Source organism: Oncorhynchus mykiss, chromosome 13 (genome assembly GCF_013265735.2).
Source record: "Oncorhynchus mykiss isolate Arlee chromosome 13, USDA_OmykA_1.1, whole genome shotgun sequence".
In the NCBI taxonomy this organism is placed as follows: domain Eukaryota; kingdom Metazoa; phylum Chordata; class Actinopteri; order Salmoniformes; family Salmonidae; genus Oncorhynchus; species Oncorhynchus mykiss.
In genome coordinates this window covers 18,174,671-18,202,629 of record NC_048577.1, presented here as the reverse complement: position 1 = coordinate 18,202,629, position 27,959 = coordinate 18,174,671, and the positions used below count along the sequence as shown (strand labels likewise).

General features: G+C 45.5%; 1 protein-coding gene across 2 annotated transcripts; it reads right to left on the bottom strand.

Moving 5' to 3' along the window:
• Positions 1 to 33: 33 nt before the first annotated feature.
• On the bottom strand, positions 34 to 27,719 carry LOC110485098 (myosin-9). Of its 2 annotated transcripts, XM_036940444.1 has the most exons (41): positions 27,532 to 27,719; positions 19,911 to 20,242; positions 19,485 to 19,641; positions 19,367 to 19,394; positions 19,104 to 19,197; positions 18,626 to 18,643; positions 16,717 to 16,809; positions 16,528 to 16,591; positions 15,901 to 15,999; positions 15,356 to 15,499; positions 15,125 to 15,220; positions 14,583 to 14,854; positions 14,208 to 14,381; positions 13,765 to 13,938; positions 13,465 to 13,579; positions 12,945 to 13,138; positions 12,668 to 12,789; positions 12,478 to 12,547; positions 12,234 to 12,394; positions 11,975 to 12,083; positions 11,722 to 11,853; positions 10,760 to 10,966; positions 10,342 to 10,479; positions 9,973 to 10,096; positions 9,627 to 9,798; positions 9,097 to 9,309; positions 8,800 to 8,944; positions 8,277 to 8,483; positions 7,688 to 7,792; positions 7,429 to 7,581; positions 6,676 to 6,924; positions 6,141 to 6,353; positions 5,673 to 5,885; positions 5,368 to 5,529; positions 3,782 to 3,910; positions 3,592 to 3,680; positions 3,349 to 3,472; positions 2,870 to 3,078; positions 2,571 to 2,679; positions 1,727 to 1,899; positions 34 to 1,353 (listed from the first exon to the last, which is right to left on the bottom strand). In XM_036940444.1, exons 2-41 carry the CDS (start codon positions 20,235 to 20,237, stop codon positions 1,242 to 1,244), a joined length of 5,889 nt encoding a protein of 1,962 aa, XP_036796339.1. In that variant the 5' UTR covers positions 20,238 to 20,242; positions 27,532 to 27,719; the 3' UTR covers positions 34 to 1,241. The 2 variants fall into 2 exon arrangements, with proteins under 2 accessions (XP_036796339.1, XP_036796340.1); XM_036940445.1 differs by lacking the exon at positions 18,626 to 18,643.
• Between the last annotated feature and the right edge of the window lie 240 nt (positions 27,720 to 27,959).

Genomic DNA, 27,959 nt, shown 5'->3' with positions numbered 1-27,959 from the left:
CTATTAATTTCAGGGTTACAAATATTGCAGTCATTTCCATTTAAAATATAACTTTATTGAAACATAGCATCTGATAAAATACAAAATACTCTGAAATAAGTCAATACCCCTCAGTTACAATTCATTAAACCTTGAGTGAAAATTTCACAAAAGCCGCCATCCCCCACTATATCTTGCAGAATATCTAAAAGCGCTCAATAATTAAAATGTGAAAGTGCGATAAGAGCAAATGAAAGTGACCGAGCTAGATTAAAAAGAGTATCTAGTCTTAGATATGAAGTAGAATTCACACCATGTAGTATTCACTGCCACCCATGTGCAAAGAACAGTGTGCCATCTAACCCACCACCATTTTCCCTATTTAGCAGAGCACATGGATCAACTCAAAGCAGTCAATTTCAAGACACCAATTACTATCGGAAAAGACCCCACCCACTTCAGCATAATACGATTTGCAAGTGTTAAGGCTGTAGTTTCTCAGTGTATGCACAAACTTTACTCCAGTGTGACCGTTACATTTAAAGTGCAGGCTCTATCAGTAGATGTAATAACTGTGTGCAAACCTCATGTCCTAACGTGATGCAAGTACTACAATATGTGGATTAATAGAGAAGTATAGCTGTGCGTGCAGAAAATAGCAGTGAAAAACCCCCCCACTAATAAACCATATTAAATTACTGCATTCGTAAAGAAAATAAATCCATTTGAGCACAGCAGAAACAGTATGACAAGTTCCAGGAAAAAAAAAAAAAAAAAAAGTTGCAGATTTGTGGTGCATTCTAGCCACACTAACAATTTAAGCTGCTAAACCATGTCTAAATATACTTTGTATAATATTGAAGATGGCAGAGTACAAAAACAGATCTAGAATGTCATATTTGGAAAGCTACTCTTTTTTTTAATATGTATATATATATATTTTTTTTAAAGTCACATTCATAACAAAATATATAAATTTGGCCACAGATTTGTTTTGCACATATGCACAAAATGAGTTGTACATATTTCAAATGTGAATTAGTAAATCCAGGAGAACGATCTCAGATCTACCTGAACAAAACAGATTGTCAAAAATGGACACTGAAGAGAATAGTATAAATCTTGGTATAGAATTATTTGTATGATCGCAAGCATGGCTGAATGAGCAGGCCACTATAGAATGCACTATTTAAATCTATGAGAGATGTTGCATTTCCAGTATGGTCCCTGTAAAAGTTGGCTGCTCTCCTGTCACGTTCATCTCATTCGGGTATAGGCTTAGATGCGTCGCTGGGCAGATCCATCTCCTCATCACTGTCCCCCATGCCTGTGCGATTCATGACACGGCGCACGTTTAAAGGCAAGTCCCCACGCCTGCAAAGAGTAAAATCAACCACTTCAGAGATATTTGGTAACAGGTTTTATGACTGTGCAATTACTTAAAGTAATACATTGAGATCCTTTTATGCTTGTTCAAAGTCAGGCCCAGTAACACATTGTATTTCTGTAAGGTGCCAAAAACACCATTACTCGTGAGTTCAGAATGTTGCCAAAAGAAATGTTACAAATAGATCCAACACAATCCCCTATTCTACCCGACATGCATACTCTACACCTGGGGCAAAAATGAAAACGTGCACCCAGGGCGGGCCACAGGACCGAGTTTAGGAAACCCCACACAACCCATTTCTAACTAAACCTTGTGCAACACTTCACTAATGAATATAGGTTGGAGGGACGACCATACCGGAGCTTGCTCTTCAGGGTGCTGACCTCTCGGGTCACGGCGTCTTGCGACTCAGTGGCATCCTCAAGCTCCCTCTGCAGCTTCCTGCGGTTGGCGTTGGCCCGTGTCACTTCCTCCTCTGCCTCCTCCAGCTGACGCTTTAGCTGACGTGTGCGGTTGTTCGCCTTGTCCGCCTGTGGAGTACAGGCAGAGGACATTCGATCAGTGGCTGCAAATGGACGCTATGGACGCTATACAGTAACTGTGCAAGGTGGTTCAGGGGCTGCATCTATACAGCATGTGGTTTCTGGTTGTTTTCCAGATATCAGCACAGATTCAGGACAGGTCTGCACAGATTATCTGGGATATATTCATTCGTCGGTTTCCATTGGAAAATGTTTAGTCTGTTGCAAAACGTTTGTTTTGTAACAGAAACCGTTCACTCCAAACAGAAAACATTTTGTAACAAAAGAGTTTACAGAACAAATAGTTAGGCCCCTCTCCCTTTACTTCAGTTTGTTTTCCAACAGAAACATTTACTGTAGGAACCAATCTGACTAATGACCACCCCAGACCTTTACAATACATGGAGATTATACAATCTGCATCTGTCATCTCTTGTCTGGCCACATTGCACCTGGGACTATAAACACACCCACACCACAGGAGGTTGGTAGCACCTTAATCGGAGAGGACAGGCTCATAGTAATGGCTGAGGCAGAACGGTATCAAATACAAACATATGGCTTCCATGGGTTTGATGCCATTCACTCCATTCTAGTAATTCAGCAGCCTCCACTGATATACACCCATGGTGCTACTGATAAAGGGGTAACTGATCTACTTCTATGCAGAGAGGACCCACCTCTGCTTTGTACTGCTCCGTGTTGCGTCTCTCGTCCTCCACCTGCAGCAGCACCTCCTTCAGCTTCTTCTCAGCGCGCCTGACCAGCCTGGACGATTGCTGACGCTCCCTTAGAACAGAAGAAAACAAAAACAAAGTCAAGACATGACTCATGTAACGGGGCATTTTCTCCTAACCTGCTTCTCAAAATTCATAGGAGGTCAAAGGGGAGGGACCTTGGGAACATACATTGAGAAGGAAGCAAGGAGAGAGGACGTGAGGAAGGACCAAGGGAGACCGAGCCAATGGTTTTTACTTACTTGGACTCCAAGTCCAGTTGCTCCTCCAGCTGCAGTATCTTGGCCTCCAGGGCAGCGATAGAGGCCTTGTACCTGGATTTCACAGTCTCCTCCAGCTCCTGCAGCTTGAGCTTCAGCTCCTTGTTCTGCCGGTCCAGCTGGGCCTGGGTCCCCTCCAGGCGCTGGGCGGTACTGCGCTCCGCTGTCAACTCTGTGACCAGCTGGTCGGTCTAGGGCAGAGTGTGTAGAGGTATGGAAAAGACTATGCATCGAGATGAACTGGACAATGTCGTGGCCGGCCCATAACTTTAAACATGGTGCATTTGTCTCAATTGAGTACTTCTACTATAAATAGAGCTCTAACGATTCAGGTTGAAACACTACATAAACAGAACTAAATTATTCTTCAACCAGAATCCCTCTTCTCCCTTGTGACTAACCCAGATAAAATTGAAATACTTTCTCGGTGCAGCTCCTTAGCTTTGCGATCAGTTCATTACCTGCAGCATATTTCTCCTCAAGCGGTCGTTGACCATCTCTGTGTTCAACTGCTCCTCCTCCAATTCCTCCTCTAGCTTAGCGATACGAGTATCCAGCCTCCTCTTCTCATCCACCGTCAGGGAACTGAGTGCGAGGGGGTGAGAGATACATTGGTTGGGAAGAAGGCCACCACCACAGAAATGGCAGATTCCATGCAAATTTAATGCAATTTCAGTGTTTCTAGGGAGGTGTATGAGCCGTACTTCTTAGAGTTGTGGCCGGTGAGCTCGTCCTGCAGTTCGTCCCTCTCTGTCTGGGCCTGTTTCTTGACTCGCTCAGCAGACGCCAACTCCTATGGAAGATTGAGAGGAGTCCGTCATGAGGAGCATAAGAACATGGACAGTGGGGGTGGAGACAGCGAGCGAAAGAGCCCTGCAGACAGATGGGGCATACCTCCTGGAGACGGATGGTGTCAGCCTCTATTGCCTTGAGCTTCTTTTCGTGCTCCTTGGCCATGTTGAGGGCCTCTTCCCTGGAGAGACGCAGGTCCTCCAGCTCCCTCATCTGATCTTTCAACAGGGCCTGTATAGGAGGAGAGAACCACAAAGGACTGAGTCAAGTACCAGACTGTAGGGCTTGGTGTCGCCCTACTGAAAAAGACTGCACACTGCCTAATTTATAGTGAGTCGTGAACTGCATTTGTGTCGGTGTGAACCTTCTAGCAGCTGTTAAACACGTCTTCAGCTCACTTGTGGTGCATAGAGAAGGTTACCGTGTGTGAGATCAAGCCACTAAAGTTAAAACCAAAAGCAAAACACACTGCTCTGCACTCAGGTAATTACTTCCTGCCAAAAGACTGACATGGTTTGTTCAAGGGACCAGCTGTGACCCCTCTGGTTCTAAACTGAGACCAACTCCATTAACTAGGCCTATGTCTGATATGCAAGCGCCGATGAGACTTGGAGCAACCACCAGGGACAAGTGAACATTAACCAACTTCAGAAAACTCACTAGGAACAACCGCGTTCCAACACCTCTTTGCTCAGCCCAGAGTGCTCACTGGAGGGAAACCGCTAGCCACATCTTCACTTTCCTCCACCTTAACAGGAGACGCACTAGGCCTCCATGCGACAGGAACGGTCAACCGCAAGTGACAAAACCAGTGGATCTGGCCCTTCCAAACTCTGTTTAAGCTCCTGATTCTCCTCAAAAAAACAGCAGCGTCACCCCGCAAAACCCAGATCAGGTCTTCCAGCGGATTCTCACAAGCGTCACAACTGGGAACAGTCTCCTTCAGTTTAGTGAGAATTGTCAGCTACATCTGACACCTAACCAAGCTCACGGTCAGCCTGCTGAGGAACCACAGCCTTAAATAGACACATCAATCTCTCAACCTGCAGAAGGCATATCTCTGCCCCGGTGGTCTCAGCTAGAGACAAAAAAAAACATTTTCTGGGAACCACCATCTAGTTCAGGCAAATAATGTTTCCTCTAGGGCCCACCCACAAATCCTCCTCCCTATCGTTTTTTTCTTTTCTCATCAGCACTTCTGAACATGTGTAACTTCACAAACTGGGCATACCTCAACTCTCCTTGAGAAATGCGGCTCGGCTGCATTCAGTACGAAACAAAGTGGAATGTCAATTAAACAAAGTGCTGTTCTGAATGACAAGTTGACAAAGGGGGGGTTGGGTTGTGGAATAATAAGCATGGCCGCTGCCCTTTAAATACGTCATTCATCACACCATACCCCTGCCACAACCACCAAGTGGAGAAAACACGTCTGTTCAACAGTCCTTGCTATCCGGGATCCTTGGGACGTCCACCAGTTGAAGAGGAAAAAGAATCAGGGGGTAGCGCCGACCGAGACTCGGACCCAGGTCTAGATATTCCCAAGCCAACACCTTTTAATTGATTGGACCGGCGTGTCAATTACAAAAAAAAAAATCCTACATGCAACACTAGCGGACAATCCTGGAAATGCCAGTAAAAGCAGAGTACCTCAACTCACTGCTCTCCTGTGTGGGTGCCTCTATTACCTGCAGTTTCTTCAGCTGTTTGAGGGCCTCGTCACGGCCCTTGTTGGCCATGCCGATGCCTGCCTCCAGCTCTCCCAGGTCCGCCTCCAGCTTCTTCTTAGCAGCCGTGGCCAGGGCTTTCTGCCGGCGCTCATCCTCCAGCTCAGTCTCCATCTCACGCACCTGGGGAACATCACACAGAGCCAAGGTTGTATTTAATAGGTTCAAGTTTTTTTTCCAATGAGCATTTCTTATTGGATAAGTAGTCTCTTCCAGTTTCAGACTGTTTTCTTCCAATTGGTATGTAATGAACACAACCCCAGTACCTGTTTGACCAGCTGCTTCCTCCTCTCTTCACCCTGCTCGTCTCTGGCCTGCAGGTCCCTGTCGGACTGGGCCTTCATGGCCTGCATGTTGACCTCCAGACGCAGCTTGGCGTCCTCCGTGGTCTGCAGCTCATCCTCCAGCTCCTCCAGTTGCACACGCATCTCCTCCAGCTGTTGATCCATGGCCCGCTTCGCTTTCTCCAGCTCGTGGACCTGCACCAAGAGACAGAAAGGATGAATGAGGAAGTTTGGTGCATTCACATTTTGCGGCGTTTGGAAAAGTTCCAAACTATCCTCAAATCCTCCCGATTTGCCACCTTAGCAAAACACATTGGAGAAGGTCAGACTGGGCTTGCATTTTTAGGAGTCTAGAAGACAGGACGCAATGAAGCGAGAACTTGAGTCACCCACTATCAATAGTTCCACTATCCTTCTAGAGAGTTCTACAACATCTGTGATCAGACTTACACTTTTACCGACGTCATCCTTCGATGAGACCAGGTCCTCCATCTCTGCCTTGAGGACCTTGTTGGCCCGGTCCAGTTCACCCTTCAGGTCCTTAATGGTCTCCAGCTCGCGGGTCAGAGTCAGGGCCCGCGTTTCCTTCTCCCTGGCCTCTGCCTCAGCCCGGTCCCTCTCCTCAGCATTCCGGCTGGAGATGGTCTTCTCCTCAGTCAGCATCTGTTATCAGGACAGGCGAGAAGGTATTTCAGTAAGACAGTGGAGTCAAATCTAATTTTTGTTTTGATATAGTGCTCAAAGCAAATTTGAACCTGAAATGATTGATCAATACATCATATGATGCATAGATCAATCATTACAGGTTCATTTTATGAATCGCTTGTCATGGGCCAGTGAGTCAATCTAGCAAATAAGCCTCTAAAAACAGGGTTATCTAGTCCTTGAGGGCTGCAGTGGTTCCAGTCTTTGGCCATCCAGGACCAGAGGTGCCCACCTCTGCTATAGAACCTCTATGCCATTAATCACCCATCAACCCAGTCACCTGGTCAAACTTCTTCTGCTTCTTCTCCAGGTTGGACACCGTCTGCCTGAGGTTGTCCTGGTCCACCATCATGTCATCCAGCTCCTGCTGCAGACGGGTCTTGGTCTTGTCCAGCTTGTCGTAGGCCGATGCCTTCTCCTCCAGCTGTTGGACCACGCCCTCCAGCTCCCGCTGCATCCGTTTCTTGTTCTCCTCCGCCCCCTCCAGGGACTGAGTCTCCAGCTCCATCTTCTTCTTCATCTCCGTCAGCTGAGGGTAAGAGAAGTGTATGAGACGTTTGGTAGAGAGGTAAAAGGGGGAAGAGATGCACATGACATGAAGAGCTGATTTGACACGACCTTGATGCTTTAGCGTGACCATATGTAAAATACATGAAGTGTCTCAGATGTCATGGTCTGTATGTCCTAGCTCACTAGGTGGCATAGTTCAAGCAGGGGATTAGATTGAGAAAATATAGAAAGACTTCTGTAAGCATTCAGTGAGGTGTGTAATACATGCACGATAGGGGGAACAAAACTGGATAGTATTATGGAGGTAGAGGGACAGGAAGGTGCTAGAAACCTGCGCTTGGAGGGTGTAGAGCTGGTACTAAGCTGAGCTTGGAGGGTGTAGAGCTGGTACTAAGCTGAGCTTGGAGGGTGTAGAGCTGGTACTAAGCTGAGCTTGGAGGGTGTAGAGCTGGTACTAAGCTGAGCTTGGAGGGTGTAGAGCTGGTACTAACCTGAGCTTGGAGGGTGTAGAGCTGGTACTAACCTGAGCTTGGAGGGTGTAGAGCTGCTTCTCCGTGTTCTTCTTGCCCTGCTCCTCTTCCTCCAGCGTCTCCCTCAGGCTGTTCTGTTCATCCTCCATCTGACGCAGACGAGTGGTGAAGGAGAGCTTCTGACGCGTTTCCTCCTGGAGCAGCGCCTAGAAAAGAGGACAAAAGGGAGGGAAAGAATGGTTACAGAGTGTGTGTGTGTGTGTGTGTGTGGCCATTTCTAAAACAGCACAACATGGGCGTGTGTGACCGTACCTGTACATCCTGCAGTTGAGACTCCACAGTGGAACAGTCTTTAGTTGCCTTGATGGACTTGCCCTCCACCACACTCAACATGCTGTTGACGTTGTCCAGCTCAGACTAGAGACAAGACACAGGAGGAGGATTTAGCCACATCAATCCATTATCCCTAATAGACAAACGCATTCACTATCATCCCCCTTGTTTTTACACTGCTGCTACTTGCCGTTTATCTATGCAGTCCCGTCACCCCTACCAACATGTGCAAATTACCTCGACTAACCTGTAGCCCCGCACATCGACTCGGTACCCCTGGTATATAGCCTCTTATTTTATTGTGTACTTTAAGAAAATATTTACTAAATAAATTAACAATGAAGTTCAAGAAATTGAGTTAAGGGCTCGTAAGTAAGCATATCACTCTAAGGTCTACACCGGTTGTATTTGGTGCATGTGACAAATAAAGTTTACGTTCATCTAGCCATCCACCAACCCAACATAATAATACTTTGAAATCCCCCAAAGTGTTCTGGATCCCCATTCATCCACCCTCTTACCATTCCCTTTCCCCATCAGCTACAGCCAAGATCCAGTCCACACCTACCTGCATCTTGGCCACCTTCTCAGCCAGCTCCTTCCTTTGTCTCTCGCTCTCAGTGTGTTTGATCTGCAGTTCCTGGACCTGGGACTCAGCCTTCTTCCTGCGCTGCTCTGACTCACTCTTCCCCTGGGTCAGGGTCTTCAGCTCGATGGCCAGCTCATTATGTTCGCTTTCCATAGCCTGCTTGGCTTTCTCCACTGACGCCTTGTTCTGAACGAGCAGACACATGGGCAGGAGGTTACATAGACGGTTCTCTACCGAAATACTATAATGTACAGCATGGTTAACTTCAGAGAAAGCTCATGTTGTACACACACACACACACCAATATGAAATACAAACTATTACAGTAAAATGTTGAATGTCACGGGCTGACCGGTCAACCGTCAGGTAAATATAAAATGAAAATAAAGATTCCACCATTCACACGGTCATGTAGGAGAACCATATACCTCCCCCCCAAAAAAGATGACTTCCCATAATGCCTACACATGAACAGTATAACGCAGTTTAAGTGAGTTCTCACCCTCTTGGCCTGCTCCAGCTGTTCGTTGAGCTCGTCGAAGGCCTGGTTGTGTTTGTGCCTCATGTCGGCCACCTGCAGCTCGTGCACCTTGGCCTCGTCCTCCAAAACCTTCTTGAGCTGGGTCACCTCAGTCTCACGCTTGGTTCTGAACAGGATGGAGGAGAAAGAGGGGAATAGCACCATAGGTCTTCAAATGGGTAATTGTCTATTACTAAAACTTGACATTTACGCATAGCAAACCACCATCTTGCTGTCCTTCACCAACTGTGTGTGTGTGTGTGTGTGTGCTCCCAGTACCTGAGCTCCTGCTGTGTTGCAGTAGAGTCCAGTGTGTCCTCCAGCTCAGTCTTCAGAGCCTCCAGCTCCTCTCCCAAGTCCCTGCGGTGTTTCTCAGCCTTGGCCCTCGCAGCCCTTTCCAGCTCCAGGTCCTCCTGCAGCTCAGAAAGTTGGGCCTCCAGCTCCCGGATCTTCTTCTGGGCTGTGTTCTTGGCCGCGGCCTCCTCCTCTATCCTGGAGGGTGGTGGGGAGTGAAGGAGGATGGGGGTTAGAGTGTAAAGCATTGAAATTAAAGTCATACAAGACTATTTTGTAGCCTTTGGTTTTACTGTATGGGCTCAATGAGATCCTAACAGCAGATCAAACTCTTTCAATGGAAAGTAAAATATCGTGCAGGCCAACCAAATATGGGACGCAATCCAATTGAATGTGGCCTGCGTTTTTCTTCATACATGCGGCCTATAATGTATCATTTAGAAAAATACTTTTGATACACAATCAGAAATAGAATTTAGGCCCTTTCTCCAATCATGCGTTTCCCCTTCCCTCACCTGGCCAGAGCAGCCATTAGCTCCTCCTCCTTCTTGGCCAGTTGGGCTCGGAGCTCAGCTATCTGGGCCTGCAGGTCAGCCATCTGATCATTCAGCTCCGTGGAGTCTCCCTCCAGCTTCCTACGGCTCTTTTCAAGCTCTTGACGACTCTTCTCCTCCTTCCTCAGCCGGTCTGGTGAGGGATGGGAAACCAGGGTTGTCTCAATAATTTAAAGTGGTCTGTCCGGGTCTCAGATTGCTCTCACCGGCACTTTTCAGATCAGTACAGACGAAGGATAAGAGACAAGGAAAAGTGGTTCACCTCAAACATAGAATTTATGTCTTTGTCGGTCTATGGTCCACCTACCCTCCAGGTCAGTGATCATGGCCTCGTGCTTGTTCTTGAGTTTCTGCAGGCTCTTGGACTTCTCCTCCTCCTCAGTCAGGTTGGTGGTGAACTCGGAGATACGTTCCTCCAACAGCTTCTTCTCCTGCAAAACAAAAACCCCACACAGTCACACAAACAATCCCAGAAGGTTACACAATGTCTGAACCATAAGAGCACTACCGGATATTACATTCAAAGATAAACACCTAGTCCCTGAATGCCAAACAGTAATTTACTTTTAAAAACTAGTCTGTGATTACTTGCTTTATTGCTGGAAAGAATTACTGCCCAAGTGATTTTATTCTTCCAGCCATCTGAAAAAAAAAAAAAGTTAACGCATCAACAAACCTTATTGAGTTTGTTGTTCTGGTCATCCAGCACCATGACATTCTCCTCGATCTTCTTCAGCTTGGCATCGGTGGTCATCTTCTCCAGCTGCAGCTTCTGTCTGGCCGCCTCCTCCTCATCCAGCTGCTGCTCCAGGTCCTACAGAGAGTGCGAGAGATGGAATGTTTTATTTCAGATGTTTTCACCTCAATTCCTGCCATCACTCCCTTCCTCTCAAAAGTTCATTAAGTGCCACACCCTTTGAGGGTGAAATGGAAGGGAAAATGAAAAGTGAAAATTGACAATTAGCGAAGGCAATTTAATAGGAGAAATAAAGGTAATATCTTACTATTTACAGGTGTCTGACAGGTTTGGACCACAAGGCTTAATTAACAAGGGAAAGTTAGTCCACCATAAATATATATATTTTTAAATCTACCGTAATGTTGGTCTGCATCTTCTTCCGCTCGGTCTGTAGCTGGGTGACCCTCTCCTCTTCCTCCTCCACTCTGGACTCCAGGTCGTGGAGGATCTCCTCCAGCTCCTGCTTCCTGGTGGCCAGCTTGGAGCGCATCTCCTCCGCCTCGGCACACAGCTCCGTCTCCGCCTGCAGCTGCTCCTGCAGGGCTAGCTTCTCTGCATTCAGCTGGTGGTGGTAGTGGTGGTGGGAGGGGGGCATGTGTTATAAACAGGGCAATGATGCAAGGCTGAAATGCTGGTTGGTTTATGATACTCTGGTGTTAAACAGTATGAAAGTTACTCACTCCATCCACCGACAATGTATAAGACACTAAGGGTAAGTTCCTGGACATATTAAGCCTTGGACTAAATAGCAAACTCAGAGAATCTCAGTTAAACCCTTTAGTCCAGGACTAGTCTGTCTGGGAAACCACCCCAACAAGTCATATTGAAACCCACCAAGTCATAATCACTCTGAGTGGACCAGTCAAATCAAATTTATTTGTCACATACACATGGTTAGCAGATGTTAATGAGAGTGTAGCGAAACGCTTGTGCTTCTAGTTCCAATGCAGTAATAACCAACGAGTAATCTAACAATTCCAAAACTACTACCTTATACACACAAGTGTAAAGGGATAAAGAATATGTACATAAAGATATATGAATGAGTGATGGTACAGAACGGCATAGACAAGATGCAGTAGATGGTATCGAGTACAGTATATACATATGAGTAATGTAGGGTATGTAAACATATTAAGTAGCATTGTTTAAAGTGGCTAGTGATATATTTTACATCAATTTTCATCAATTCCCATTATTAAAGTGGCTGGAGTTGAGTCAGTGTGTTGGCAGCCACTCAATGTTAGTGGTCATTACCTTACATTGGGGCTCAGTCCAATCCATAGAAATAGAATTGCTAGAAGGGACACTCCATACCTGTTGCTGCTTGGCCTCGAACTCCTGCAGCTGCTCCTCGGTCTGTTGCTGCCTCACCTTGGTCTTCTCCAGCTCATCCTCCCTAGCCTGCATCTCCTCCTCCTGCCTGGTCACCTGCAACAGAGGCTTCACCTGGGGGAGTAGGGGGAAGAGGACAGGGACTCAGGACAAGCAAGTAGCTGAGGAGTAGGGGATGAGGTCTGCAACACTGATATTAGGATGCTCCCATATGGATTTGCAACAGTGCGTGTACCTTGGTGAAGAGCCTCCACCACTGCCAGTTCCTGAGTTTGAGGTAAGCGGCGCAGTTCCTCTGGATCACCTTCATAGCAGTCAGCTGCTGCTGTCTCTTCGTGAAGGCTCTGGAGACAGAAAAGAAAAACTCAATCTACATGATGTTATAGAAGTATGTGTATGTAGCACGCTCACACCAACTAATACACAGTATAAAACCATAAGCCAAACCTCATAAGTAACCTGCTAGTTACTGCTCTAAATGACGAGTTCCTTACTTGCGGGCCACGTATCCACGACACCAGGACTGGAAGCTGATGATGATGTCAGTGATCTTAATGTCCCTCTCCTCCTCCAGGTGGGCCAAGACGCCAGCCCGGAAAAACACCTTACTCTGGCCAATCCGGAACAGGTTGGAATCCAGCTCCAGGGCCTTGATCTGGGAAGAGGAAGGAGAGAAGATGACATTTGGGAATGACATTGGAAGACTGTTGAACGATGGTTTGGTCTGACGCCTCTTACCATGAGCACACAGGCTTGTTTGCCGTCCATGAATCCCTTGGGAATGGTGCTGGGAGTGAGGATCTCATATCTGGGGAAAAAAGGAGAAGTTTAAGAAGATTAGACACTGATAAGCAGTAACAGGCTAGTCTGCTCAGTGAAGCTGATAAACAGGAAGGAGATGACCACAAAGACATGTTTCCGTGGTTACCTCTGTCTGAACTCCTGGAAGACGATGCGGTTGGGGAAGCCCTGTCTGCAGATACGGATTCCCTCCAGAACTCCATTACACCTCAGCTGGTCCAGAACCAGATGGGGCTCCAGCTTACCAGCCTGACAGTGATGAAGCGAAGTGTCAGGATTTGAAATATTATTTTTATAGTACATGTGCTGAAGCAAAGACCAACTGCCTGTGCCTCATTTATTATTTAGGTTTATAGTCAAATCACTCATTGAGCAATGGAAGATTTGATGACTAGACACCATACCTTCTTCTCGTGGTTGGGGATGATGCAGCGGACGAAGTTGGGGTTGGTGTTCCTGAGAGTGGTCATGAGGTTGGACAGCTGCTCCTTGTAGAGCTGGCCCACGGTGCGGAACATGCCCTTACGGACCTTCATGGCCCCGTGTATCCCCCCATCAGACATCCCAGCAACTTTGTCCAGGCCCACAATACGGTCCACTGAGAGAGAATGAAAAGGAGCAACAGGATCATAGAGAGCACTCAACTCATCTTTCCTGCAGTTATTTTCTTTCAGTGTACTTCCTCAGTTCAAACACACAGAAAGGTTGCTGCAGTTCTATTGGCCAACACCAATCATGCAGTTCTATGTACCAACAGTAAGTGACACACTATTAGAGTCTACAGCCCAACCCAGTTACTTTCTAGCCCTGTGGAGGCTGCTGAGGGGACGGCTCATAATAAATGGTTATCAAATGCATGATAACCATCATTATGAGCCGTCCTCCCCTCGGACTCTCGTCAGCTCTCGGTATCTCGAGACTTGCCGTCTTTCCAGAGCTCCGACACAAACTTGTCAGTGGACTGGTTGAGCAGCGAGGCCACGTTGTCATTCAGGGGGTCCATGTTCTTCATCAGCCACTCATCTGCCTTGTAGTCCACCTGGGGGGGGGGGGGGGTTGTGGTTTTACCAATTTGCTCGGGTTAAAGATCAATTCTGGCAAAATTCCCTGTTTTTTCAGAAATCCCAGTTGTAGGATGTCTGAAAACTTTCATAAAGTACCAAATTCTGCCACCCAATTAGTGATTGATAGATAGATAAGATTCGCCACGAGTGGTAAACTGACTTTTCCAGCGTAGTGGATGATGCAGAAGTCGGCAGAGTCTTTGAGTTTCTTGGGCTTCTGGAACTTGGGGTTGTTGCCCTGCTCCTGAACCACCTTCTCCACAAAGCTCTTGTCCGTGGCCTTGGGGAACCAGCACTCTTCATCCAGCAGAGCCAGCACACCAGGAGGACTGGCCTAGGAACAGAGGGAAAGGTTTGGGGGGACACTAAATTAGTGCATGTTGGGTTGTGCAGGACATTTAAAAAAAACAGGCCAACTTTAGGAGATATTGACTTGCATTGGTTTTGGGGAAAAATGCTCAAGTTTGCACTTGGTGACAGGAGCCAGGTAAATGAAACCAAAGGATGGATTGCTGTTTAAAGACAACGTGTGTAATTTGGAACAGAACAAATCACACACACGCCTCAGGTCCATTTGGGAAGAGGTCGTGGCAATATACTAACATGCTTCTCGATGAGGTCGATGCAGGGCTGCAGGTCCAGGCCGAAGTCGATGAAACTCCACTCGATGCCCTCTCTCTGGTACTCTTCCTGCTCCAGGACGAACATGGTGTGGTTGAACAGCTGCTGAAGCTTCTCGTTGGTGTAGTTGATGCACAGCTGCTCAAACGAGTTCAGCTACAGGCGAAAGAGGGGAAAAGACAGAAGGTACACATTCATTACAGACCTTTTTGGTGGGAACTCAGAAATGAAGAGTTTAACGAGAGAAAGCAGTAAAGATGTCCACGCACCATTTTGAAAACCAATTGACCACTCACACCAAGCCATTGTTTTGCATTCAATGACCAACAAACCCCTTTCCCACGACATTCGGCTCACCTCAAAGATCTCAAAGCCAGCGATGTCCAGGATGCCGATGAAGGAGGCTCCCTGTCTCTTGGTTTTGTCCAGGGCCTTGTTGATCCTCATCACCAGCCAGCGGAACATCCTCTCGTAGGAGGCCTTGGCCAGGGCCTCCACCGCAAACTCAGCCTGTTCCTGGGTCTGGGCCTTCTGAACATAGTCCCTGCCCACCTTGATCCTGGGGGACAGGATGGCCCGGGTGAAGTCGGTCACGTTCATGCCCAGCAGGTGGCACACTTTCTGGGCCGCTGAGGGAGAGAGAAAGGGGTGGGTGAGTGGGTGGTGCTGGATGAATGGATGCAGGAGACAAAGTCTAATTAAGAACCCAAGTTGTTGAGTAAAGGGTACACACTTGTTCCAACCCAGCACTAACACCTGATTCAATTATATCAGGGAGCTCTTGATTAGTAGAAACAGGTGAGTTAGTGCTGGACAAATATATATATTTTTTTATGAACCTAGTACCAGTCCTGGGGGGGGGAACACCAGAAATTATTAGTGAAACGGATGTAAAGTACCTGTGTCGTCAGGCATGGAGGCCTGGTCAGAGTTGCGCTCCTTCTTGAAGCTCATGTTCCCCAGCTGGAGAACGGCGGACACAATCTTCAGAAGACCTGATGGAGAACAAGACCAATTAAAATCACAATTTACCAGTTATTTACATAAATTGCATTGATCTGTAAACAGCTACTTGAACACTTTAGTATTACAGGCCAAGAATCAGGCGTGACAGGGGTGAGTTAGCGTACCTATCCGCTCCTCCTCTGGGATGCTCATGATGTTGAAGGCGTCCATGGTCTCTACAAACAGGTCACGGTCCTGCTGACCGGGGATGGTCACGTTCCCGTGGGTCAGGAAGCGGTAGTTGTTGTAGTCCTCCAGACACAGCTCAGCTGGTTAGAGAGACAGAACACATGTCTTATAGTAAGGCTTATAAATGCTTTAGTTATTACAAGTTAAAGCATTATACCTGCAGGCTTCTTTAAGTAAAGTGTTACTGGATATAATTTTATTTAAAATAAGACATTACAGTCTAACCATTATACTTATAATAATGGCTGGCATGTAGCTTAGTGGTTAAGAGCGTTGGCCCAGTAACCGAAAGGTCGTTGGTTCAATGTGTCCTTGAGCAAGGAACTTAACCCTAAATTGTTCCTCTAAGTCACTTTGGATATGAGTTTCTGCTAAAAATGTTTTTTTTTTTTTAAAGACAAATCTAATAATTGCCCTGCACCCCCCCCCCCCCCCAATTTTTTTTTTACATAGGTTAAAGATGAGTTTGTTGCTCACTCACAGCGCATTTTGTCCCCAGCTCCCGTGAGCATGTAATAGAAGACATGGAAGGCCCTTTCATCCTTAGCCTGTCGGATGGCTCTGGACTTCTCCAGCAGATCTGGCAACATGGTTCGTCAAGACAAATAAACCACCATAGACAACCAATAAGTTATGAAATATTTTAGGTTAAAGCGACAATCCTTAGATGCTACATCAATTTTTGGGCATATAAAACCAATTATATGTACCCATTGATACTTGAATAACTTAAAATGCCTCATGAGCTTAGCCATACAGTGTTTAACATTTACGTTTGTTTACAAACATTGGAATCAAACTAGCTTATATTTTGGGTTCTGAGACATGGCTAACACTAAAAACGTTGCCATCCTGGATGGACAGTCCTTGCATCCATAGCTCTGGCCATGAATTTGAGTGTGTTTATTTATCCAGGCCCATCCATCAGCTTTTTCCAACTAATTATTCTAGCTTGAAGGCATATACATGCATGTTGCCTTCAAGCTAGGGATGGGCCTGGATAAATAAACACACAAATTCATGGCTTATATATATATATATATATATATATACACACACACACACACACAATTCTAGTACTATGAAGACGCATTGATTGAAAGGATACAAGTTTCAATGTTGGCTCCCACAATGTATCCATTGACGTCAAAGTTGATCCGGATGAACTTCCCCTAGAAAGAGCGAGGGGAAACAAGGTGGTGGTGTCACTGGATCTAGTTACAGTCAATACTGGTCTCTTGTCATTAACACCACAATTGCGAAGACATAATTTTTTTTTTTTTTTTAAAGTGCTTACGAATCTGGAGGAGTTGTCATTCTTGACCGTCTTGCCGTTTCCAAAGGCCTCTAGGATGGGGTTAGCCTGCAGAAGTTGTTTCTCTAGCTCCCCCTGGTGACAAATCATATACATGCAGTATATTCACACACACATAGCAAATGTTATCATTATGGCAGACGGAAGGCAGGACGACTCAACATGAGCATTCATGCAGTAAGATGCTGCAACTACTTAATTCATTGCTGAAAGCGTTGCATTTAATCTTTGCGAGAAGCATTGGGAGCACCCGATTGACTCCATGTGTTAGTCGTGGAACTGCAGCCATGTTATGAACATGCACACGCGTAAACTAGTAGCCAGTTCATTAGGTACACCCATCTAGTACCAGGTTGGAACCCTTTGCCTCCGGAACATCCTGAATTCTTCGGGGCATGGATTCTACAAGGTGTGATGTTCAAATGTTGCTCAATTAGTATCAAGGCACCAAACGTGTGCTGAGAACTTTCCCCACACCATTCTACCGCCAGCCTGTACTGTTGACACCAGGCAGGATGGGGCCATCGGCTCATGCTTCCCGCGCCAAATCCAGATTCTGCCATCAGCATGACGCAACAGGAATCGGGATTCATTGGACTAGGCAATGTTTTCCCACGTGATTGCGTGCCACTGATGGGAGTGGAACTGTGTGGTCGTCTGCTGCAATAGCCCACCCACGACAAGGATAGATGGAGTTGTGCATTCTGGAATGCAATTCTGAGCCATTATTTGCCCGTTTGTGGCCCTAATGTTAGCTTGCACTATTCTTGCCATTCACCTTTGACCTCTCTCATTAACAAGCTGTTTTCACCCACAGGACGGCCGCTATCTGGATGTTTTTAGTTCGTCGCGCCATTTTCTGTAAACCCAGAGTGAAAAGCCCAGACGTTTGAGATACTGGAACCGGGGCACTTGGCACTGACAATCATACCACACTCAGTCGCTTAGGTCACTCGTTTTACCCAGTCTAGCATTCAATCAAAAGGTAAATGAATGCCTCAATGCCCGTCTGCCTGCTTCCTAAAGCAAGAAACGGCCTGGTGACTCAATGTCTGTAGGAGCAAGCCATTTTCGTGAACAGGGTGGTGTACCAAAAACTGGCCACCGAGTGTATATTGCCTTATATCAGTGTTCATCATAGACATATAGAAATTAGCAGGTGTGCCTGGCTGTAAGCAGTAAACAGAAGGATATGCTACCATTATGATACAAACCAAGAAAGTATGACCCCAGGGAAGCTATAATTTCCTAATAAACCCCCACATTCAAGACCGTGGCTGAGATCCCAAGACAGCACACAGGCGGGTAAGACCCAAAACATAAAATACACTTTTGTTGATGACCCCCTGTTCTAGGACCAACCAGATGAGGTGGATAAAGGCCAGACAAACATGATATTGGGTTACCCCTTTACTACTAGTGCCCTGACTCATAAGCACTTTACTGATGGCTAAACACCTGCTAGCGACACACAGCTTAAATTTGATTCTAGGGCTGCGTTTACACAGCGGACAATTCTGATCCGACCCAACACATCTCAGATATTTTTCAGATCCGATTGGTCTTTTGAACAATTCGTGAGAAGAATAAAAAAAAAAAAATGCAGATCAGAATTGGGCAACCTGTGTAAACAGTCCGAAGCATTGTTACTTGATCTGCTTTACTATGCAGTCATTTGAAATACCATGCAGTACTCTTTCAGGCCTAAATCTCTAAAGGTGTTAGTTAGGCTTACGATAGAACACGAGGATCCTTCACCACGCCTCAAATACATCATTTCACCTGTACATTACACCAGCACACAGCTTGCAGACAGACTGCAGTTAGTAAAACATGCATGTACATGAAGGGAAACCTCGCTGGCGAGCGGGAGAGATGGCCATTAACTCACATGTGCTAATGCTGCACCCTAGAGATGGGAACGATGGGTGAAGAAAGAGAGCGAGAGTTTAACACATATACTTGCCATACAGTTCAAAAACAAACCGTCACCCAACTGGGAGGGACTAATGACTCCATGTCAATGGATTGTTGAATACAATCCCCCACTCATAAAGACAGTGCTGATCAAGGATCAGGTCACCCCGTCCATGTAATTTCACTCATAGAGAGCTAAAATGCAAAAACTGGTCCTAGATCAGCACTCCCTCAGGCACTTTATGAATACCGGCCCTGGTGACTGCAGGGAGGCGAGGCAGGCAGGTCCGGACCTGAAACAGCAATGTTAAGAATACAGAACTACCCTGACTCAGGTAATAAGTACAGGGGGGTGAGAACATGAGAAGCAGAAGAGGACAACTGCAGAGGACAGAGAATGGAGGTGTAGGGAGAGGGGAAGTGAGGAGGTGAAACGGAGGGCTGGTACTGACCTGGTCTTTCTTCGACTTAAAGGAAGAGGCAACGTGTGCCAGATACTGGATCACTTTCTTGGTGTTCTCAGTCTTCCCAGCTCCTGATTCTCCTCTGTAGGAAAGAGAGGGAGAGAAATTAGATAGAAATGAGAGGGAGAGGGAGAGATTACAGGAGTTACTGATTGAAGACGAGAACAGACGGCAAAAAAAACGTTGCATAGGAGCTAGACAACACGCACAAATAAAACACGGGGAAGATTTTGAGCAGAGACAAAGCTTACGTGCAGAGGATGGACTGATCTTCACGATCTGAAATAGAAGACAGAAAATACATGTGAGTGTGTGTGTGTGTGTGTGTGTGGGGGGGGGGCACAGGTGTGTGTCATCACATTCTCTCACCCTGCATCATACTCCTGTAAGCGGTGTCTGTGATGGCGTAGATGTGAGGGGGCATCTCGTGTCTCTTCTTGCCCTTGTACATCTCTATGATGTTCTCGGAGTAGATGGGCAGGTACTTGTAGGGGTTTATCACCACACAGAAGAGGCCAGAGTACGTCTGAAAGATACAAGGGACTCAGCACACAGGCAATAGTAACCATCTGTACCAAGATTCTGACTCGAATGTCTCACAATATGGCAAAAGATGAACATGGATAATATGCCGTTACAAAATCACTCGTTGTCCAGAGGGCTGTGTATTTATCAGAAATGTACATTTCTCTGGATAAGAGTTTTACTGTATACATGTGTTATTTTACACGCATGTACACATGCATATGCGTATTTATGTAAATATGTGCATATGAAGCATGCAAAACAACTCACGTAGATGAGGCCAGAGTAGTAGCGGTCCTTGAGGTTGTGCAGCACTGAGGCCTCGTTCAAACACGTGAGCTCAGCCATGTCCTCCACCTTACTGAACTTGGGAGGGTTCATCTTCTGGATATCGTCCTTGTTCACCGTCACCTTCTTGCCTGTGTCGGCTAGCTCCACCACACACTCCTCTCCCTTCTCTTCCTTGACGGAGCCGGCCACGAACCCCAGCGTCTCCGAAGGGATCCATACTAGCTTCTTAGTGGCCCAGTCGGCCTGGTCTAGGGGGTTGGCGACCTTCCCACCATCTCTGTAGAGGAACTTGTCCGCTTCCGACATGGCGGCTGTAGGACGAAGACAATAACAACGGTAAGACCACACCAGGAGGTAGGCTGGAGAAAGGAACGTGAGCCAGAACAGTGGCTGTAGAGTGGAGAGGAAAAAGACGAGTCATGGAAACACGCGGAGAAAAAGAGACGATCATGGTTTGAGCCAGGAGTTTGTCCTGAACTCATGACCGGCCCTATAGAGTTCAGCTTCTCCCTGTACAATAATTTATTTGCTTCTGATAATAATTGATTTGCTTCTGTAGGATGGATAGGGAGTCCAGAGAAAAATGCAGCGCCAACTAAGATTCACGGCACAGCAAAACTTTTTTGTTCGAAATGCCTTACTTTAAAGTGAGGGGCACTCAAAACAGTACGCAGGTGCAGTTCGGGCCGTTGCAAAATGACTAAAAGGTACAGTTCCTTGGATCTAATAACGTCGAGACAAAGTTTGAATGAAATGTTTAAGTGTATAATTCACTCAACCCATTAAGGTTCAGGTCATATACACAACATGCGATTCCCTTTTGCTGAAAATGCATTGCTATGCGTGAAGTAAACCTGAGTTACATGAAACGTGCTTCTCTGGAATATTTGCCTTATCTGCCATGTACGAGAGGAGGCGCACACACACCCCCCACCGGCACACGCTCCCACACGGCTGCAAGCTAGAGGTTGTACTATGAGGATGTATTACGAGGATGATCCTCTGTAAGCTCGGTAGATTCTCATGAGACGTAAGAGGCGTTATGGACTGACTTTGCCAAGCATAAACTGGATCAGACTAAATAGGTTGTGACAATCAGGAATTGTGCATGCACACGTCACTGGATTCCCACAAACACAGTGAGAGAGACACCTTTCTATTGTGACCTTTGGCCTTTACAAGCTGGTCTTTCGCACTCCTGCTGCCCTCTACAAGAGGAGACAACTTCTGGGCATTGACCTGGTGCTCCCTACATACACGGTCACTTGTCTCCCCTTCCACTGTGCCATACGTGCATTTTAACCTCCCCCTTTCGTTTACCTGACCATCCCATCTTCCAACCAGGGTCACATTCTCATATTTCTTCCTTAACCAAAACAGAACACTCCCACTATTGCTTGATGCCCGATGAAGCTGACAATGTCTTAAAATGGACACCAGACAGTTGAGTACTTTAACACCACATAGCTTTCCCAGTATCATGTCCATCACCAAAACAGAAGAAAATGGAATGAAACATGAAGGGACTACCTGAACTTTGTCTAATAAGAAACACTTGTTTTTTTGTTTGTTTTGTTGCTAAAATGTTTTGCTACGGTGTGCCATAATGAATGCACCCCAGCTGTCACGTTATTACATAACATTGTCTTAAGGACAAGTAAATAGCGGTGGACTAGTCAGAGGAAGACAAATGAGGACTTCCTTTGAAGGGGAACAGAATACAGAACAGCCAGTGAGGAATGTCTGGAGCAAGTTTAGACAGACATTTCATTATACTCATCCACACACAGACCACACCCTTAAGAACAGATGCCATGTCTGAGAAAAAAAGTCACTCTTCAGGTTAAATTGACAACGACACAGACAGATCCACAACCTAATACTTCCCCCTTCTATCACAGGGCCTGAATTCATAAAGCATCTCAGAGTAGCCCCATTGCTGATCTAGGATAAGGTCCCACCTGTCCTAAATCTTTTCGTTATGATCCAAAAGGCTGATCCTAGATCAGAACTCCTAGTCTGAGGCGCTTTATGAATACAGGCCCAGGTATTCTAGGTCAATTTCTATTTCCATCTGCTTGCGTCTCTAGCCATGACCCTTTCAAGGGTGTGTGCGCATGCTCATGGGCCTCAGGCTACAAGTACGGACTACAACGCCCAGTCGTAACCAGTTTTTCCTCCATGGTAACATTCATTCCATTCCAGGTCAGATCAATATCGTCAGGATTACATCTGTACAGGGTTGCCTTGTCCACCATTAGAATTCTAAACCTCTTAGGCTGCATTTACACAGGCAGCATAATTCCGATCTCACCAATTTGTCTTTTGCCCAATTAGATCTGATGTGAAAAGATCTTAGGTGACAGTTCAAAAGAACAATAAGTGGAAAAAAGAATCAGAATTGGGCTGCCTGTGTAAACGCTGCCTTATACTGTTTGATCGCTAATGAGGCTGTGTCCAGATCTATCAGCATATATTGCAAGGTTCTCTCCCACTTCCCTGCAAAACATCACGTGTTGATTATGTCAGCCAGTGCTCGAGGTGGTGACACTAAACAGTGAGTCTCTAACCCGCCCCCCCCCCCCCTATCAGGGAGAAAGTGTGAAATAACAGGGACAAAGAGAAAAGGGGGGATAGAGGGATGAGCGCGAGGGACAGAGCGATAACATCCAGGTGTCTAAGTTCGTTATGGGCTCAGACTGATGCTCTGATTAAAGACAGAGGGGGAGGAGGAGGATCACCTCAAGGATCTGTGCCCATGCTGTTGGCTGTCCACTACATGTGCCAGCAGGAGTGGACTACTAAACCAGAGTAAACCAGTGTGAGTACACAGCTTAAAATCAGGACTAACTGTTCCCACTCATAATGACCCACGCATGCTAGCCTGATCCCAGATCTGTTTGTGCCGTCTCGCCAACTCCTTGTCACTCAGACCAAACGTGACATTGAGTGACAAGAAGTTGGCACAAAGATCTGGGATCAGGCTAATCTCAAGCACGTAAGCCCCATCTGAAACACATAGGAGGAATGGGTTCTCATGGGAGACATGAAGAAATGCAGACAAGACGACCATGAGAATGTGACTTTCACATGAATGTGGGTTTTCAGCAACAAAGTGCTAACTGTGGGCCAACTTCCACAGGAAGTTGCGTGATATGGTGTTGCAGTGTTGACACATGCATTTCCTGAGGGTCTTATTGCCTAACTTCAGTCTAAAAAGGACACTAATGACATCTACAATTGATGGTACCCATTGTCATACAGTGTTAGAGGAGCAGAGAGTAAGCCCGTACAGTGGGCTGTGACTACCAAGGATTTCCTAGTCACCTTTCAACTCATGACTGGCCTGCCAACTCAAATGACGTGTCAATTAAAGGGCACTTACACCACTTTTCAACCTAATTTCCATCAGCTCCAGCACAATACCAGTGTAGGTCTACATATGTGAAAAAGGCACAAATAAAGTTTAAAAGTTGCTGAAGCTAATGAATGAGGTTGAAAAGTGGCCGAATTGCCCCTTAGACAACTCCTTATCCATTCACTCGAGGGACCCCAGCATGGTTCTTCTTGCAGTTGCCCCATTAGATTGCCGTGCATTGGGTCCAGATCTGGATTTAAAAAGTACTTGAAAAGAGAAGGTAAGAAAACGCTAACTAGTCCTATAAACCAGTGGCACAACCGGTAGCCTCACGGCTGCTATAAATCCTGTAAGGCAACTCATCCAACTCTGCTACCAACCAGTATAATTTACCTAGGTTATGCCATCATTGTGTCAAAACTGTAACGCAGCATAATAAAGTCCTACAGCTCAAGCTGCTGCAGATGGCGGTTGCATGTGTCTGTCTGTTAAAAGGGCTGAGGGAAGCCAAGCTAAAGACTGGATTGAATGGAGGCCAAGACGACAAGTGCGTAGAGGTGTTGAAACGTGATGCTGAGGACAGCAGGGCAGGTCTGTCCAGAGATGGACATTGGCTAGTGGTGACCTCAGACCTGGTTTTAAACAGTATTTGAACGATTTCAAAATGTTATCTGGGCTTAATTGCCTGGCACACTGGAACAGTCCCAACAGTACAATCACCACCCATCTGGCACTCCAGGTAGGCTTAATGCACCCCTACTTAAAAGCTTGACTCTTGGGTAGATGGAACATAGTAAAATGTAATTTTGGGATACTCCAATTAGTATGATATGTAACATCTCAAATGGTATGCATTAGAGGTCGACCGATTAATCGGAATGGTCGATTAATTAGGGCCCGATTTCAAGCTTTTATAACATTTGGAAGTCGGTATTTTTGGGCGCAGATTTATTTTTTATACCTTTATTTAAACCACGCAAGTCAGTTAAGAACACATTCTTATTTTCAATGACGGCCTAGGAACAGTGGGTTAACTGCCTTGTTATGGTGCAGAATGACAGATTCAGATTTTACAGTTAACTAGTCCAATGCTATAACCACCTGCCTCTCGTTGCACTCCACAAGGAGACTGACTGCCTGTTACCTTGGCTTCTACTGCATTCACATAAGTTGCTAGCTAGCATTTAACTTCTAATAAAAAAAAATCAAATCATAATCACTAGTTTAACTACGCATGGTTGATAATATTACTAGTTTGATAATATTACTAGTTTATCTAGTGTCCTGCGTTGCATATAATCGATGCAACGCTGGGAGATGATTTAACTAAAGCACATTTGCAAAAAAAGCACAATTGTGGCACAACTGTACCTAACCATAAACACCAATGCCTTTCTTAAAATCAATACACAGAAGTACATATTTTTAAACCTGCATATTTAGTTAAAAGAAATCCAGGTTAGCAGGCAATATTAACCAGGTGAAATTGTGTCACTTCCCTTGCGTTCATTGCACGCAGAGTCAGGGTATATGCAACAGTTTGGGCAGCTTGGCTCATTGAGAACTAATTTTCCAGAATTGTATGTAATTACGACATAACATTGAAGGTTGTGCAATGTAACAAGAATATTTAGACTTACGGATGCCACCCATTAGATAAAATACCGAACTGTTAAGTATTTCACTGAAATAAACGTTTTGTTTCCAAAATGATAGCTTCCCGATTTGACCATATTAATGACCAAAGGCTTGTATTTCTGTGTGTTATGTTATAATTAAGTCTATGATTTGATAGAGCAGTCTGACTGAGCGATGGTAGGCAGCAGCAGGCTCGTAAGCATTCATTCAAACAGCACTTTCGTGCGTTTTGCCAGCAGCTCTTCGCAAGCACAGCGCTGTTTATGACTTCAAGCCTATCAGCCTAATGGCTGGTGTAACCGATGTGAAATGGCTAGCTAGTAAGCGGGGTGCACGCTAATAGCGTTTCAAACATCACTCGCTCTGAGACTTGGAGTAGTTATTCCCCTTGCTCTGCAAGGGCCGCGGCTTTTGTGGAGCGATTGGTAACACTGCTTCGTTGTGTTCCTGGTTCGAACCCAGGTAGGGGCGAGGAGAGGGACAGAAGCTATACTGTTACACTGGCAATACTATAGTGCCTATAAGAACATCCAATAGTCAAAGGTATATGAAATACAAATGGTAGAGAGAAATAGTCCTATAAATACTATATTGCCTACAACCTCTTACCTTGGAATATAAGTCTCATGTTAAAAGGAACCACCAACTTTCATATGTTCTCATGTTCTGAGCAAGGAACTCAAACGTTAGCTTTTTTACATGGCACATATTGCACTTTTACTTCTCCAACACTTTGTTTTTGCATTATTTAAACCAAATTGAACATGCTTCATGATTTATTTGAGGCTAAATAGATTTTTATTGATGTATTATATTAAGTTAAAATAAGTGTTCATTCAGTATTGTTGTAATTGTCATTATTACAAATAAATAGTCCGATTAAATCGGCATTGGCTTTTTTTGGTCCTCCAATAATCAGTATCGAAAAATCAGTCGGTCGACCTCTAGTATGTATCCATTTCAAATGTTATGTTACGAATTCCAATTTTTGTCGTCAGCAACATTAGCTAGGTGGCTAACGTCAGCTGGGGTTAGGGGTTAAGGTTAGCCAACATGCCAAGTAGTTGCAGAGTAGTCGGAAAGTTGCTTAAAACGCCGAAGCTGTCCGTGATGAGATTTGAACACAACCGTTGGGTTGCTAGACATTCGCTTTATACGCACGTCCGCCCAACCACCCTACTTTATTTTTTTGCCTTAAGTAACCTTTCGTCATACTAATTTGAGTGCCACAGATTTACATTTACTATGTTAGGTGTAGTCTGAGACCTGGCTGTCACTTCTCATCTAGTTAATGCCAGACACTCCTAGTACCTGCATTAACAACTTTAGTATCTAGGGAAAAAGTGGGTTGGGGAAGTAACTAAGCAAGATTGTTGATGTGATTGCATAACAGATATGCATGTACTAATCATATAAATCTATTTTATGGTGTGTATGGTCTAGTCCTCAAGGAAGGACTAGATTCCTACCAGAAATATTGCATTCTGCTACATAGCTCAGACAGCCAAGTGGCTTGAACTGAATACAGGTTTGGCTCAAAACAAAACTCAAAACACGAGACCCAGTATTTCAGGTGGCAAAACCATTTGAATGCGAGTGTGCACATTTTGTATCCTTAGGGCAGATCCATTACAGGGCCTGCATACATTTTGTGCTCCCACCAACCCATGGTCTCAAATTCCAACTTCAAACCAAGACAAGCAAACATAATATAAATTGGCAGTGTTGGAGAGAATTGAAATCAATTTAGTCCAATAGTAATTTAAATATGCGTTTATTAGGCAAATATATATTTTCCAACTTCAGACCAGTCTAATTCTCACTTAGGCAAAAATATATTTAAACCCCCCCCCCCCCCAAAAAAAAACCCATCTGAAATGTCAAGACTACGAATTGTAGTTTTAGCTTTGGTGTATGTAGCTCGCCGTCTTTCAGTGTGAAACGGTTGGTAGCTTAGTAAACGGTTTTCAGAGTAGCTTCCGCAAAACAGTAAATGTGTCAACGTAAAAAGTGCACTACTACAGGGTTGGTGGCTGTGGTTTGGAATATACAACAAGTTTGGGCAGCAGAGCATAGGATGGAACACTGGCTGGGTGTTGTCCTTGTTAATTACTTGTCATGACATGGGGAAGTAATCATAGTTTGTACAGGTAGCCTTGCAGATTCTGCCACCCAGGTTAGCTTTACTCAAACTGTGTCACCGTGCAAGCTTGACAGGACTAATGTGAAATGACTAGAGAGTACCAATATTAAGGCCCATCAACTAGCAATGTAGTTTTCAATCTGTCCTAGTGTCCCTTCTTTACTACCAGCGACCACGTTCACACCGGAAGCAGTGACGGCGGATATTTAAAAGGATACCTTGACGTCGAGTAGTACGGTTGCTGCTTGACGCCTCACCTTTCGATCTACATTCGTAATAAAAACGACGAGGCGCACATGAACGCAGAACTAATAAAAATAACCTACTTGTCTGTCGTCGCTAGCAAAGCTTCCCGCAACAGACTTCGAAGTAAGCACTAACATATTCCAAGTAGATCTCATTCCACGAGGATTACAGAGGGATCGACAGATAGGTAACCGTGATAAAAAATAAAAACGTACCTTCTGCTCGGTTGTCGGCACCACGGAGTGAATTCGGTTGCTCTATCGGTTTCCGTGTATGCAAAGGCAACTCCTTCCACGCGACACCAAACTCCAAAAACCGTACTGCAGATGCTTCCCTACTCAATTATCTCCCTTTCTGTTGTCTCTGCGCCGGGCGTGGCTGAAATAGGGTGGACATATCGAAACTATGATCCGCCCACTTTATCATTCACAGGTGAGAAGGGTTTGACTGCGACCCGCGTCCACGACAAGACTCGGTAAGAAACGCCCAGGGAACCCACGCCGCCTCTTGTATTGGCTCTTGGCTACTTACATTTGAGTCATTTAGCAGACGCACTTATCCAGAGTGATTTACATGAGTAATTAGGGTTAAGTGCCTTGCTCAAGTGCACATCAATAGATTTTTCACCTAGTCAGGTCAGGGA